This window comes from Octopus sinensis, linkage group LG7 (assembly GCF_006345805.1).
Source record: "Octopus sinensis linkage group LG7, ASM634580v1, whole genome shotgun sequence".
Lineage (NCBI taxonomy): Eukaryota > Metazoa > Mollusca > Cephalopoda > Octopoda > Octopodidae > Octopus > Octopus sinensis.
Window position 1 is genome coordinate 12,304,753 of NC_043003.1, and position 16,386 is coordinate 12,321,138.

The 16,386-nt window shown below is 34.7% G+C and overlaps 1 protein-coding gene across 13 annotated transcripts in view; it reads left to right on the top strand.

The window, feature by feature from the left end:
- LOC115213920 (liprin-beta-1) overlaps positions 1–16,386 on the top strand; it is a 488,566-nt gene that overhangs the window by 155,237 nt on the left and 316,943 nt on the right. Inside the window, exon 1 of one of the 13 annotated variants that reach the window (XM_036504527.1) lies at positions 12,313–12,431. The exons of the other annotated variants lie outside the window; for them this stretch is intronic. Within the exon in view, the coding sequence (XP_036360420.1) occupies positions 12,423–12,431 (9 nt within the window). The 5' untranslated portion in view covers positions 12,313–12,422. Of the gene's footprint in view, positions 1–12,312; positions 12,432–16,386 lie in introns of those variants that run through there. 13 annotated transcript variants of the gene reach the window in all.

The following is a 16,386-nucleotide window of genomic DNA, read 5'->3' on the forward strand; positions in this document are numbered from 1 at the left end:
TGGTTCATCTTCGTTCACTTAGTATTTGGATTTATTTTTTGATTTGGTTGAATCTTGGTTGTTTTTTTTTTTTGTTGGTCAGTTATTTTTAGCATTTTGACAGAAAAAGTCATTCTAAGATTGTTTTTTAATGTAAGCGTGCCCAAACAAGTTGAATGCTTACACAGAGCAGGTTTTACAACCACATCGTCCAAACCAACTGGGTGAAACCGGGCTTAGCTGCTAGTTTAATATAATATTCAGTCATTCTTCTATAGCTGTTAGAATCAATTTAGTGAGGAACAACAACTCATGTGAGATTGTGAAGACATCATGTACATGAGGAATTTATTCCGATATGGAATGGAAGTTTTTATGCAGCTTATACATTATCATTGAATAGAACAGAATGGAATTTGAATAAGGGAATGTATTCCATGACTTGTGAAGGGGATTAAAGAAAATTCAATCATCATGAAGTGGTCTTATAGCAAGGTACAGAGATGGAGAACACCATGGCTAGTTGCAGGCAGCGTGTGAGAGAAAGAAAATGTTACCTTTCCGTGCACGTCTTTTATAGCTAGGTAACGAGCGCCACCTAGCTGCTAGTGATGCAACAGGGGAGATAATTATTGACGACTCCTATTGAAACATGACGTCACTGATTCAAATAAGGTTGCTTACACTTTGTATATTTCTGCTCACCAAAGCAATAAATGGGAGATGGTTTGTAATAACAACTAAAGTAGAACTTTAGAGTAATGTACACAGACTTTTTTCTCCCCTCCTTTATATTTCAGTCATTGGATTGTAGCCATGTTGGGGCATTGCCTTGAAGGGTTTAGTCAAACAAATTGACACAGTAGTCATATTTTTACAGTCTGGTACTTATTGTATTGGTCTCTTTTGCTGAACTGCTAAGTTACAGTGATGTAAACAAACCAACACTGGTTGTCAATTGGGGTTGGGAGTCGGGTGACAAACTCAAAAACACTCACACACACACATGTATACAGTAAGCCCCCACACAGTTTCTGTCTAAATAATTCATTCACAACACATTGGTTGGCCTGGGGTTATATCATCAACATCATTTATAACAGAAGACATTTATAACAGAAGACATTTATAACAGAAGACATTTGTCCAAAGTGCTGTGCAGTGAGATTTAATCTAAACCCAGGTGATTCCAATATGAGAGTCTTAACCACAAGAAAAAAATAGTTAAAGAATAAGAAAAGAAAGAAAGCAGCAAATATTTTATCATTTGACAATGTAGTTCTATGCTAGGACAGATACTCTCTCTTTACTTGTTTCAGTCATTTGCCATGTTGGGGCACCGCCTTTAGTCAAGCAAATCGACCCCAGGACTTATTCTTTGTAAGCCTAGTACTTATTCTATCGGTCTCTTTTGTCGAACCGCTAAGTGACAGGGACGTAAACAAACCAGCATCGGTTGTCAAGCGATGTTAGGGGGACAAACACAGACACACAAACGTATACACACATATATATATATGTATACATATATATGACGGGCTTGTTTTTTAGTTTCCATCTACCAAATCCACTCACAAGGCTTTGGTCGACCTGAAGCTTTAGTAGAAGACACTTGCCCAAGGTGCCACACAGTGGGAATGATCCCAGAACCATGTGGTTAGTAAGCAAGCTAATTACCACACAGCCACACTTGCACCTATTTAGTTTTGAAATACAAATTTTCCCTATTTTGTGGCCAGGGTGATTTATTGAAACATTTATTAGACAAACTAAAGAGTTAAGTCAGTTTCCAGAATTCCATAATAATTAAATTTTTTTTTTTAAATTTCAATTTAATGTTTTCCATTTAAAGTAATTTTTGTAGTAAAAAAATTTTTTTTATTGACAGACTTGAATGCTTACCTCTCTTTATTTCGGTAATCTGTTTCTCTGAACTTGCTTAATTTATTCCCCACTCCTAAACTCAACCCATTGCATTCATCTTGTCACCACTCCCACTGCATCTCATCTGTCAGACATCAAATTAACATTTGGTTCCATTTGCACTCCCCTAGAAGATATGTTGCCCTCGCCTCTCCTAGTTATCTTGATCCCCTGTGTTAGGGATGCCTAATTTTTGACTAACAAAGAGACTAATTAAGAAGAAAGTGCTTGCATTGCCATACACATAGTCTCCATAAGGTAGGAATTAAGACTCAACTCATAAAAGCTGGGTTGTCAATGACTGTTAAAATACTTGCTAGCCTTAGAAAGTAATTCCAGTTTCCATGGAAACAATATTACAAAAAAAAAAAAGACATGATGATGCATTCATATTCACATCATCTTTTGCTCTTCCTTCAAGAAAGCAGAATGTGTGTAACATTTAAAGTTTAGTTGCTTTCATAAGTTGATTAGGTGTGATCTCACTCCATTCCTCCTAGTTTTTGTACTTATTTTCACTCCTATTATGTAGAACACAAGCCTTATTACATCACCTTTCGGTATGAAGAATTGCTATTAGCCAGCATGGAAATTTTTGAAATTTCTTCTTTCATTCTTAACAATAATGTTAACTCCAGTGTTATTACACAAGATCTTAGAACTCTTAGATTGACTAACAATCACAAAATACTAAAGCTGTTTAAATGTCAGCTCACACTATATCCTTGGTAAAGACACCTACAATAACCTAATTCACCTGTAGTGGGAATGCAGTTCTTTGTTTTAAACAGCTGGAACATCAGGTGACCAAAGCTTATTTCATTAACTTGTAGTTATATGTTCATATTCTCCTGTCGGCAAAATCAGTCATAGATTGAGATATCTGTTCAGTGTAATATCATAAAAGCTGGAAATCTATCAAGCAGAAAGTATCAGTCATAAAATTAGATTCAATCAATAGTGTTACCTACCTCTTTCTCTTAAATATGTCATAAAGTTGGTGCAACTTCTAATATTACTGTTGACAATAATTTATGTGTTTTTATATCCATTTTCCTGTGCTGGCATTTTTATGGTTGGATGTTCTTCTTGCCACCAACCATTACCTGTTTGCAAATACAAGATTTTTTAATTTTTTTTATTACTAACAAAAGCACAGAGCAATGTGATATGATATTCCCCAGGAATGTAAATATGACTACACCATTTCTAATTTAGATGATCTCATGCAAAGAAGTGGAAATAATAACTTCATGCATACATACACAAACATACAAACAAATGCATACATACACACATGCATGCACGCATATATACATACATGTGTGCTCACATGCTACTTTGAGTGCCATGTATCCAAATTGAACTTAAGACCATTTGGTTACTCTTTTACTCTTTTACTTGTTTCAGTCATTTGACTCTGGCCATGCTGGAGCACCACCTTTAGTCGAGCAAATCGATCCCAGGACTTATTCTTTGTAAGCCTAGTACTTATTCTATCGGTCTCTTGTTGAACCGCTAAGTTACGGGGACATAAACATACCAGCATCAGTTGTCAAATGATGTTGGGGGACAAACACAGACACACAAACATATACACACTCATATATATATATATATATATATATATGTACATACGATGGGCTTCTTTCAGTTTCTGTCTACCAAATCCACTCACAAGGCTTTGGTCAGCCCGAGGCTATAGTAGAAGACACTCGCCCAAGATGCCACGCAGTGGGACTGAACCCGGAACCATGTGGTTGGTAAGCAAGCTACTTACCACACAGCCACTCCTATGCAAATTTTTTAATCACATAGTTATGCCTACTTTTCCAAAGTTGCCTTTCATTCTTCCAGGGTTAATAAATAACTACCAATCAACTACTGTTATAACCACAAACATGTATGGCTTTGTTCCTAAATTATAAATGAATATTGAAATATTAATTTCAAATTTTGTCACAAAGCCAGCAATTTCATCGAAGGGGTAAGTTGATTACATCTACCTCAGTGCTCAACTGGTACTTACTGTATCGACCATGAGAGGATGAAAAGCAAAGTCAACCTTGGTGGAATTTGAACTCAGAACACAAAGACGGATGAAATGCTGCCAAGCATTTTGCCTGCCATGCTAACAATTCTGCCATCCCTGCCGGAGCCTCGTGGAGCTTTAGGTGTTTTCGCTCAATAAACACTCACAACGCCTGGTCTGGGAATAGAAACCACGATCCTACGACCGCGAGTCCGCTGCCCTAACCACTGGGCCATTGCGCCTCCACTCCATCTCACCTGACACACCTGTAACTACCATTGTACTCTATTTGCACCTTAAGACTATTTGGTTTTATTTTGATTTTTGACATTTTGTTCCTTTACTATTGCTGATACAGACCTACAAGTAGATTTTTCAGATTCTAGGTTTCATATTCATTCATTCTTCAGCAAATTTGATTAATTAAATACAAGTAATTAAGAGTGAACTCTTATCTTACTTCAGGCATTTTATTTTATCAGAATAGCTATGCAGGTAAGTTACCTGTAATAAACTGCCTTGAGCTAAACCTTAGCTTAGTGACTTACTAAATAGTTTATGGAAAGATATTTTTGTTCTTGTTATAAATGCTGTCAGTATGAACATCACACAATCTCGTTTCTCCAGTTCTATAAATTTAAAATATTTTATCTCTTTAATAAATTATTATAACTTGGGATATATTGTTTGAAACTATATCAGTCTTTTTTTTCTCCCCCCAACTTTGAGAGACATCATCAAAGTTTTTATTAACCAAAGCTGTATCAATAAATCTGTTCACTGAGAAGCGACTGAGCTGCCAAACAACAACAACGACAACAACAGCAACAAAATAACTGACATAACAGAATTCATCTATTGATTCAACTAAAATTTAGCTGACATTCATAATCTTTGAATTTCATATGTCTGCATCTGTTATCTGTTGTATCAGCACAATATTTCGAAAGTTTTCTTCAATATTTCTGCCAATGCACACACCACTTATTTATTATCCATATAAGTTGCTCTGGCTTTTTAAACAAAACAAAATTTCATAGAATGTCTGTGTGTTTTGTTCAAGAAATCCTTGACTGTTCCATTTTATCATTGATATTTCTCCATTAAATATCACTGCCTAAAATGAAATCTCTGCTTGAAATAAATCTACTTTCCTGAATTTCTTCTCTATTGTAACATATCAAGTTTAGAGGGAATGTTTTAATCTTTACTTTTCTTTCTTTTTCTTTTTTTTTTTTCTGAAAGAAAAGCACTGATAATATCTTTGAGAACTTCAACTTTAAAAAACAAAATGGGATTTTTGTCACACATGATCAATAGCTAAAATGTCAATGGCATAACATTAAGAGGTCGATATGTCTCTGACAGTTCAAGGTGACCAAATGTAATGTAAACATATGGAGGAGGTTTTATTTTAAAGAACAAAATGTCTATCTTTAGTCAGGCGATTTGATGTCTTTTACTAAGATGTATATTTCGTCTACTTTTCAAATTGATTGTTTCATACATATCGCTTTATACGGAATATTGATTAGACACAGTTGTTTGAATGCTGATGATTTAGCTTGGCTAATTGGACATTCAACCTGTTTTGGTGACAGTACATTTTGGCACTTGAGGCAAACACACTCACACACACACAGAGGCATGTGCAGATGTATATATATAAAAAAGAAAGTGAGAGACAGAGAAAGAGAGACATTACAATATATTAATTGAACATGATTGACATAAACACCTCCTCTCTCCTCATACACGTCAAGAGAAATATGTTCACTCACATAAACAGAGAGAGAGGAAGAGTAAGAATGAGATAAATATTAAAATGAAAGACGTTAAAATGTTTGGGTTCAAATAAGTCTGTGTCAAGTCAGCAATTCCAAATAGGCAGTGCCAATATGGCTGTGCCAAAACATCTCATACTTTGTTATATCATCATCATTAAGATCCCTTAACTTATACAGTCAACCATTAGGGTGCCACTCTAGATGCTTTCATAGCCAGTCGTCACCACTGATTTTTGTTCTTTGTTATGTATAACAGGTTTCTGTGTTGTGACCTGATATTTCTATATATTTTTCCATATTTTCCAAGATTCTCTTTTCCACCATAGAATTTTTGGCTAAATTTCAGTTTATTGTAGTTAGATTTTCTTGGAATAATATATTGAACTTAACACTGATTTTTTTTTTATTTAACTTTTTTGATACCTACTTGGAACTATGTAGACTCAACCAATGAAAGTTGAGTGTTGTGACCATAGATACAACTGAATACAGGTGACAGTGTATTAACCATTGACCTTTTGCCAGGGTGTTTTGGTTACAATATTGACTTCCATCCATCCATTTTCTCTACCCAGTATTCCTGATAAGGTCACGAAAGTAGAGCCCACAAGTACCTGCTCTGTATAGAGTCTCATCAGAAATTTCCCAGCTTAACCAACTGAAATTATGGATGTTGTCCAACTATCCTGCTCTTGGTCTGCCCTTAGGTTTCCTGATGGTTGGTTCAGCTTTAAAAATTTGTCTTTTGATTGTTTCCTGTGGCATTCTAATCATGTCTGTCATACAGGAGCTGTTAGAGCGCAATGGACATGCATAGAATATCAAGTTCTTTGTATGTAATTTCTTTTTGTGAGTGATTGATTAGTTTAACAATAAGTGTATATGTGAATATGTTTGTATTTGTTCATGCCTATGTAAACTTTAAAAAACTAAGATGTATTAATTTACCCTGATCAGAATTGTACTCTTGAATTTCAGATCTACTTTATAACATACCATCATCATCATCATCATCATCACCATCATTTAATGTTCGTCGTCCATACTGATTGGAACATTATTGTTTAAAAGCTTTATAGTGGAAAATTTTATGTATGATTGCATGTGGCTATATATATATATATATATATAATATATATATATATATGGTGTATATAATTATAAAATTGTATTTTAGTGTATTTGTATATATATTTCTTTACTACCCACAAGGGGCTAAACACAGAGGAGACAAACAAGGACAGACAAAGGGATTAAGTCGATTACATCGACCCAGTACGTAACTGGTACTTAATTTATTGACCCCGGAAGGATGAAAGGCAAAGTCGACCTCGGCGGAATTTGAACTCAGAACGTAACGGCAGACGAAATACGGCAATGCATTTCGCCCGGCGTGCTAACGTTTCTGCCAGCTCGCCATGTATGTGTATATAGACATTCACACACCTCTACACTTGAGTGTTGTGTGTGTGTGTGTGTGAACATACAGAACAATTGAGAGAAAAAGTCTGTAGCAAGGCAGAGACTTTTATGGCTCCCAACTGTAATGATTAAAACCAAAACCTCTACTTTTTATTATAACCTCTTTATTATTTTATTGTGATATTATATATATTTTATTTTATTTTAATCTGTTACAACTCAGTTGTTACTGTAACTGTTTATTATTAAAATCATAGAATGAATGTGCTTTCACTTCTTCAGAAATACTTTGCCTTCCTTTTTATGTACAAAGTTTATTATATTTTGACTGAGTTCTGATTCGATGTGGAATCAAGCTAAGATCACTAGGTAACCTTGTGACTTGATCATTCTGAGAGAATTCTTCATAAGTATAACTCAGACATCTTCTTGAAAACTTTTAAAATAAAAAACCTTATCCTGTTATGATTCTTTCTGTTATAGTTTTCCCCCTTACTTTAGAGAGTTCTTCACTTTTTTTTAAAATGAATGTAAACAAGGTTAGTACAATTCTTGTGATCCCATGTGTTTCAAAACTGACTGACTGATGCAGTCCCATGTGGTATGTCTTGTACAGGAAGTTAAAAGTTAAGCTTACTGAATGAACATTCTATTGAGACTAGTGCTGCAGGCATCAGAGTGTGATGATTGGGCTTAGCTGTTTGATGGTTGATGATTTGATGTTGCTGACTGGGAAGTCAACCGGTTTTTGGTGCTGGAGACAAACACACACATGTATGCACATAGAAATATACACATACAGAGATTACACATACCTACAAACATTAGGAGCACTCCGTCGGTTACGATGACGAGGGTCCCAGCTGATATGATCAACAGAACAACCTGCTCATGAAATTAATGTGCAAGTGACTGAGCATACCCCTGACGTAATTCTCAGGGAGATTCAGTGTGACAAGGCCGGCCCTTTGAAATACAGGTACAACTCATTTTTGCCAGCTGAGTGGACTGGAGCAACGTAAAATAAAGTGTCTTGCTCAAGGACACAACGCATCACCGGGAGTCAAACTCACGACCTTACATTCGTGAGCCGAATGCCCTAACCACTAAGCCACGCGCCTTCACAAGCATTACTAGATAGTCATATATACAGAGAAAGAAGAGGGCGAGAAAGATATTAAACACATAACTAAAGTCTCACACACTTGAGAGAGAGAGAAAGAGAGAGGGAGATATTAAAATATGAGAAACATTAAAATGTTGGCTGTCAGCATTGAGTGACACCAAATTGGTGATGCCAAAAATGGTTGTGCCATAGTGTCTCATACACTGCAGGTATTGCGATAAAAATCTGTAATGATGCACTAAGATTTGGAATTATGCTTTTCAACTTATAGCTGTATATTTTGTTGAGTATATCTCTGGGTTTATGTTGTAGTTTTTCAAAGTTACTGCAGTGAAAGGTTTTTTTTGGGTTTTTTTTCTAGTGATTAATTCATTTGAAAGCTCTTGCTTCTTTACTGTTTACATCACTGTTGTCAATTTCTGCAAATGACATGTACTTTGTAGTTTGAAGATTTTCTTTTATCGACAGATATTGCTAGAAAAATGTAAAAGTATCGGAAATTTTGTCTGCAGCTTCAAATCTTTTTTTGCTAGATCACCAATGATAGAATTCGCAGTCCAGAATACTGATACTACATATGTATTAAGATTTTTTTTTTTGCTTGGCACTGTTGATTAGTTCTCATGCAAAAGACTCACCATTCATCATCTTCATCATCATCATCATCACCATCATCACCACCACCGCCACCACCGCCACCACCACTATCATCATCATCATCACTATCACCACCATCATCATCATCTTAAAGATTTAATCATCATCATCATCATCACCATCATCTTTGATGGCATAAAAGATTTATGGGTATTTTAGATGCATCCCAATTTCAACAGTTCATATTTAGGGGAAAAGAAGCTTTAGAGCATTAAAGCTTAGGTGAAACCCAGCTTTGCATATAGGATACAGAGTGATTTTATTTGAGACATTATGGGGAGGTAAAAATGCATTTTATTTCCCATCAAATATGATAATGTCAATTTTAAGACTGTTGGTGATGTGTTTCAACTATGTCAGTAGAATGACAAATTAATCTTGCAGTTTCTTTGTATTTTTACTGAGCATTCTATATTGTTCACTTCAGTATCAAACACTGGCATCTTTTGCCTGTAATACCATGTCACAGATCAAGAAAACTGAACCAAATAGATGATATGAGTGTGCATCTCAAAGAAGATGTCTATTTAATTATTCCCGTTACTTCACTTTTGGTCTTTTGCATCAGATTAAGATTCTGAACATCTTAAAGATCTAATATGATTCCATTGAAATTTGATGCAAATAATTTCACACAGTTGATTCTGAATGACCTCTGGACAGTTAGCATATAATGCATGCATCTGGTTGAATCAATTTTTGTTCAAGCTTTCTGCACATTACAGTTGAATTATGTACTGTGCAGTTCCTACATTCATACTCAGGAATTCTCTTCCATAATTTCCACCATTTTTCACTGGTAGATCATCCACTTTCTATTGTCAAAAATGACGCATTAGTTTCATCTTTTCCAATCTCTCTTGGGTAGGACCTAGGGTGTCACCCTATCTGCTTCACTCTCTAAATGATCCTAAAAGTTGGTTACACCATGTCCCTGTATTTTTAAGAGGTGACTAAGTATTGTGACAAATATGGCACCCAACCATAACCCCATTCAACCCATGCTACCATGAAGGAGATCTAAAATGATGATGATGATGATGATGATGAAATGGTGGCAGTGATAGTGTCAGTCATCATCATCATCATCATTATCATTTTACAATTGCTCCTCTATGCTGGCATTGATTAGATGGCTTTTCTGAGGCAGTACTTTTATCATTGGATGCCACTTCTATCCCTCACCCTTTTGGTCACCCCTTATTATTCATTCATACCCACACATATGAATGTATAGCATACTTATAATCATCATCATCATTTAACGTCTGCTTTCCATGCTAGCATGGGTTGGACGATTTGACTGAGGACTGGCGAACCAGAAGGCTGCATCAGGCTCCAATCTGATCTGGCAGAGTTTCTACAGTTGGATGTCCTTCCTAAGGCCAACCACTCCGAGAGTGTAGTGGGTGCTTTTACGTGCCACTGGCACGAGGGCCAATCTGGCGGTACTGGCAACGGCCATGCTCAAATGGTGCTTTTTACGTGTCACCTGCACGGGAGTCAGTCCAGCAGCACTGGCGATGACCTCGCTCGAATGTTTCGTTAATGTGCCACCGGCACAAGTGCCAGTAAGGCAATGTTGGTGACGATCACGCTCAATGAGGTAACGATCACACTCAATAAATTATGCTTATAAATTCAAAGTCAATGTATATCGAATCAATTTCTGTTTTGTAAAGATTTGTTTTAATCCATTCTTGACTTTTGATTAGTGTTGTAATATCAATTTAAGTAGCTACTTGTGTTTTGTTAGCTCCTGTTATAGAGCTAATTTGTTATTTCATATACACAGTCTCTCTCTGTTTTTCTGTATCTCACATATATATGCATCTGCACTGCTTTTCTTAAATTATCACATTTCTATAACATCACCTGAGAAGATAGGAAACATTATTACCAGGTGATGGTTTAGTGCAATATAAGGAATTCAATTAATAGAGTAGAGCTCTTGCGATAGTTACTTCTAGTATGAGAGATTTTGTTAATAACGTAACTTAGTCAAGCAAATAAACAATTCTATAAACTTATAGATCTGTCCAACCGTAAGCGAGTGAGTAAAAGAAAATATCACCTAAAACACGAAACAATTACAGCATCAGAAATATGTCTGGAGGTAATCTACAAAATACTAACACAAAATCACTGATCTATAAACATGTATTGGTTTTCTATATTTCCTGAGAAAAATCAATATGGTGATGATAGAGATGTACTAAGGTGTTTTTTCTTTCATCATGTTATCAAAAGATCATAATATTTACTTTTTATCTTCAAAATTATGGAGTGATTGTAATTAGATTAAAAGCCGGAAGAAAATAACACCCTATATTTAGAAATTCATTAGCGTTCAAGTGTGACAGTTTCCGGTAACTTATTATTATAATTTGGCAAGATTTGAAAGGCCAATTACTATTGATGAATTATCATATCACTTTGAAAGGCCTATAAATATGATTTACTTGATAATTAAGCAACCTTCCTTTTCAAATAGTATTTTACCTAAAAATAATTCCTCTGACTGTAAACTTTCTCATTTGTTTTTAATTGCTATTTATTACTGATAGCTAAAACAATTGCTGTTGGTATTTAGAGGTGTGTTTATTAGGTGTATATTTTCACCTGGTTGTTAACCACAGCCTACTATCAATCAGCATGTGCCAAAAGTGGTTAATTGGATCTATTGGCTGACTGTTTAAGTAAAGCATAATTGCCTATTGTTAGCTGCATTTATTCGCCTATTATTCTACTTCGGTCAAGACTTGCATCGACCTACTCGCAGAAAAAGAGAAATTACTAACAGCAGAGATAATGATTATGGTAGTATAGTTTTTACTTTTCATTTGAACATTTCCTATCTGTTTCTCGGCTGCCTCCACCTCTCTTCTTCCACCCACCCCCCTCTTATTACCAAAGTAAAGTTAGCATGTTCTTTGTTAGTGTCTGAACTGACATTCACTCTGCCAGTGGAGATAGATTCCACATTTTTACCATTCAGAGAATTCCTCCCAGTTCTTGGCACTCACTTTTCTCACTCTCTTTTCGCTTCTCACTAACTTGCTTTTTAAGTAATCAAAGTTGAAAGTTGATAATCTTCTATTCTCTTTCTATTTTTCGAGTTCGTGCAACAGTTAGTCTAACAGTATGAAACTAGAATGTTTTCACACTTTACCTTATTCCTCTGCCCTTCCTCTTTTCCTTCACTCTCTCTCTCCCTTCACTCTCTCTATATTTCTCCCTCTCTCTCTCTCTCCCTCTTTCTCATCTACACATACACTCACACATACACACTTGGTCTCATTTGGTTCTACCACCTACTGTTCCAAGCAGAATAATTATTTCCTCAAAATGCCAAGCAACCCCTACAGTTGCTTGGCATTGTCTATCAGAACAGTTGTAGATTCTTAAAACTTATGTTATTTGAGGCTGTCAGTACCAAATTTCTTCAAATAGTATTTAATTTATTACCAATTATATTTGGATTATAGAAGAAACAATGGGGGATGTAAGTTTGATTATTTTTTTTTTGTGTAATGTTTTGGTTATTTAATTTTGTTTTTATTCATTCTTCAGTTTTCTCCCATTTTTTAAAATTAATTTCACTTCTATTCCATATATTTTTCAAAAGACAGTTATGATTTCTTAGAAAATTGTTTACATATATTTTTCACAAATGCAAATAGACACACATAAATGTAAACATCAAATTAACAGTCAAATGAAAATATATGCAGTTATACACATGTATAGACAGATAATAATGTAGATGAATTAATCATATGTCAGAAAGTATACTGAATTTAATGAGTGAATAAATTCATATGAAAAATTGTAAACTTAGTAATTTTAAAATCTCATCTTTACTTTGGAAATTTTTCCTGTTTCTTTACAAAAATAGTCTTATATTCATTTCAATCATTTCTTCATACATACCTTCAAAACAGTAACAAAATCGCATTTAATAATACTACTCAATTCAACTTATATATCTAATATTCATTCTATTTAATATAATTTTAAATAAAATATTTGTTTTAAAACAAACACAGTGATGTATTTTTTATTGAATATTTTTAAAGATCTACAGAAGTACTGTAAAGTGGAAAAAATAATAAAAACAAACTTATTTTAAAATCAATTTATACGATCTATTAGATATCACTTTTGATATCAATTTTCAGCTTGCTATAATTTTTATTCAATATAATTTATAAAAGTAATTCAGTCGAGTGATAGACAAATCTCAATTACTGAATGTTTTGACATTTTAGTTTAGGACTGACTTTATACCAACTTCATTTGCTGGAATTTTTGGTATTGAGATAACATATTTAAAATTTAAATTGGTTATTGGGATCGGCTAGATTTTATTTTGGAAAAGGTTGTCTTGTATAATTTGTGTGTGTGTGTGTGTGTGTGTGTGCGTGCGTGTGTGCGTGAGATAGAGAGTATGTTTATATATGAGGCTTGAAGTGTCAATGACTCTTCTATTTTATGTTGTTTCTTGTTCCCTCACCTGTCTCTGTCTTTTGTTTTTTATATAATAATATATACACTCACACATGCATGCATACATGTGTGTGTGTGTCTATACACACACACACACAGAGTCTCCATTCATAACAAATGCAACAAGTTGGTAACATGACTTCGATACGAAAAAAAAAAATTCTTCATGCAGTTCAGATTACACAACTTATTACAAAATTAATGTTGTTTAAATTTTGCTTAATTAATTCACATTAGTTCTTATAGTTCAATGAAATGAGTTTGTATGACTAATTAATTTGTTAACGATATGATACTGCAAAAATATCTAATATACTTCATTATTGTATTACTCTACTTTGGGCTTTAGGCTGCAACTTATAATGATTATTGCTAATATTATTGAAGAGAAGCAAGTAGTAGAATTTATAGAATAGCTGAGAAAATATCTCTACAGTATTTAGGGATATACCTTTGTTCTAAGTTCAAATCTTGCCAAAGTAAAATTTGCCTTTCAACTTTCCAGGGTTACTAAAGTATGTAACAGTCAAAAATGACAGTCTCATTCTACAAAATATAGCTCGTGATTAGCGTAGCTAGAGTGTGTGCCACCCGGGGTGGCCCTTCCATTTAACACCCCCAGACCCCATGAAAAACACATATTGCCCAGAGCAGACCCAAAAGCGTCGCCCCTTTAAAAGTGCCACCCGGGGCAGACCACCCCTACTGTCCCCTGCTAGCTACACGAGTAGCTCTTGTGCTTATGAAAGTAATCATCCTCACAAGTTGACTATAGTTCTGATTACAAGAAAATTTTTCATGTCTTTATGGAAATTATTGCAATCTTAACCCTTTAGCATTCAGATTATTCCATCAGTATAATGCTTATTTATTTACATTATTTTGAATTAAACATGTATTATCTTGTAGCTTCAAGTTTTCAATATTGTGATTGTATATCTTTGACATTGTTGGGTAGGTGTGAGGAGCTGGATCTGGTTGATTTCAACATAAACCAGAATATTTGGGCCAGATATGGTTGGTTTAAATGCCAAATGGTTAAATTTACATTATTCTTTTATTTGTTTTAGTCATTTGACTATGGCCATGCTTGAGCACTGCCTTTAGTCGAACAAATCGACCCCAGGATTTATTCTTTGTAAACCTAGTACTTATTCTATCCATTTCTTTTACTGAACTGCTAAGTTACAGGAACATAAATAATACACCAACATCGGTTGTCAAGCGATAGTGGGGAGACAAATACAGACGCACAACCATATACTTATATATTTATATATATAGTTATCGCCATACTAATATGGCATTCTTATAAAAATAAGAAAAAAGCTGTTCGCTTATTAGCTCCATTTTTATAAGAATGCCATATTAGTATGGCGATAACTATTAATTTCCAGGAACGCTGCCATAATCTCTTTTAGAGAGACTTAGTAATTTTAATATTTCTATTATATATATATATATATATATATATATATATATATATATATATATATAATATATACAATGGGCTTCTTTCAGTTTCCATCTACCAAATCCATTCACAAGGCTTTGGTTGGCCCGCGACTACAGTAGAAGACACTTGCCCAAGTTACCATACAGTGGGACTGAACCCAGAACCATGTGGTTTGTAAGCAAGCTACTTACCACACAACTACTCCTTCACCTTTATTTTATAACTCAATTTTCTATACGCTGAAAAGAATGTATTTATTTAATGCTATAACAAAGGCTAAATGTAATATTGTAAACAATAATGAAATAAACTCTATATTGTCTAGAGTACATTGAACCCATCTTATTAACAGCAAACAATTCTCAACCAGAAACTGACTACTTTCTGTTTCAGTTTCCTTTGAATCAGACTCCAGATATCTTATTAACAAACTAGGTTGAATTCTCAAAAATGTTGCATCATTGTCTTGGCTTCTTCATGGTATTGTTGTGGGTTACCTACTTGTTATTGTTGTTTCTGCTCTTCTCATTTGTTGTTACTCTTGTTGTTGTTGTTGCTGTTTTCTACTATCCTGCTTGTTGTTGATGTTTTGTAACTAGCATGTGTGTTACCTGGTAATTCTCAGAAAATTAAGCATATTTGTAACCTTATTTGAATCTTATATCTCTAAAATGTACAGGAAATTCCTGAGTTGGAACAATAGTTTACCTTTCTATGAGGCCACTAAATAAATTAAAAAACTTCAAATAAGTATAGATTTGCAGGTCCTTATAAAATATTAACATGAAATATATAAAATGGTAAAGACCCCTTCAGTCATGAATGACCATGGGATTGCACTTAGAAAGTTATCCTCCGAGTCACAAATCTGGGCAAGGTTATTCATGAAAGACAAGCAGTCCATGGACTTCAACTTCCCCTTTCCATGCCATTGATGTTATCCAAGGGAAAGGCAAAGACCGATACATCTTGGCACCAGTGACGTCACTATTCATTTCTACAGCTGAGTGAACTGGAGTAACATGAAATAAAGTGTTTTGCTCAAGAACACAACACACAGCTTGATCTAGGTATCGAACTTACTATCTCGTGATTGTGAACCTGATGCTCTAACCACTGAGCCATGCACCTTCACTAACATGAAATATATAATAAAGAATATTTATATTTATATTCTTTTTGACTGGTTTGTCATTGGATTGCTGTCATGTGAAGTTACCACTTAGAATAGTTTAGTCAAATAGATTGACCCCAGCGCTTATATTTGAAGGTTGTTATTCATTCTATTGATCTCTTTTGCTGAACAGCTAAGTTATGGGAGATGTAAACAAATCAACACTGGTTGTCAAGTGGAGGCGGGGCGACAAACACAGCTCGAACACAGAGACACAGACGTATATGCATACACACACATACATACACCACGCAAAAGCACCCACTACACTCTCGGAGTGGTTGGCGTTAGGAAGGGCATCCAGCTGTAGAAACTCTGCCA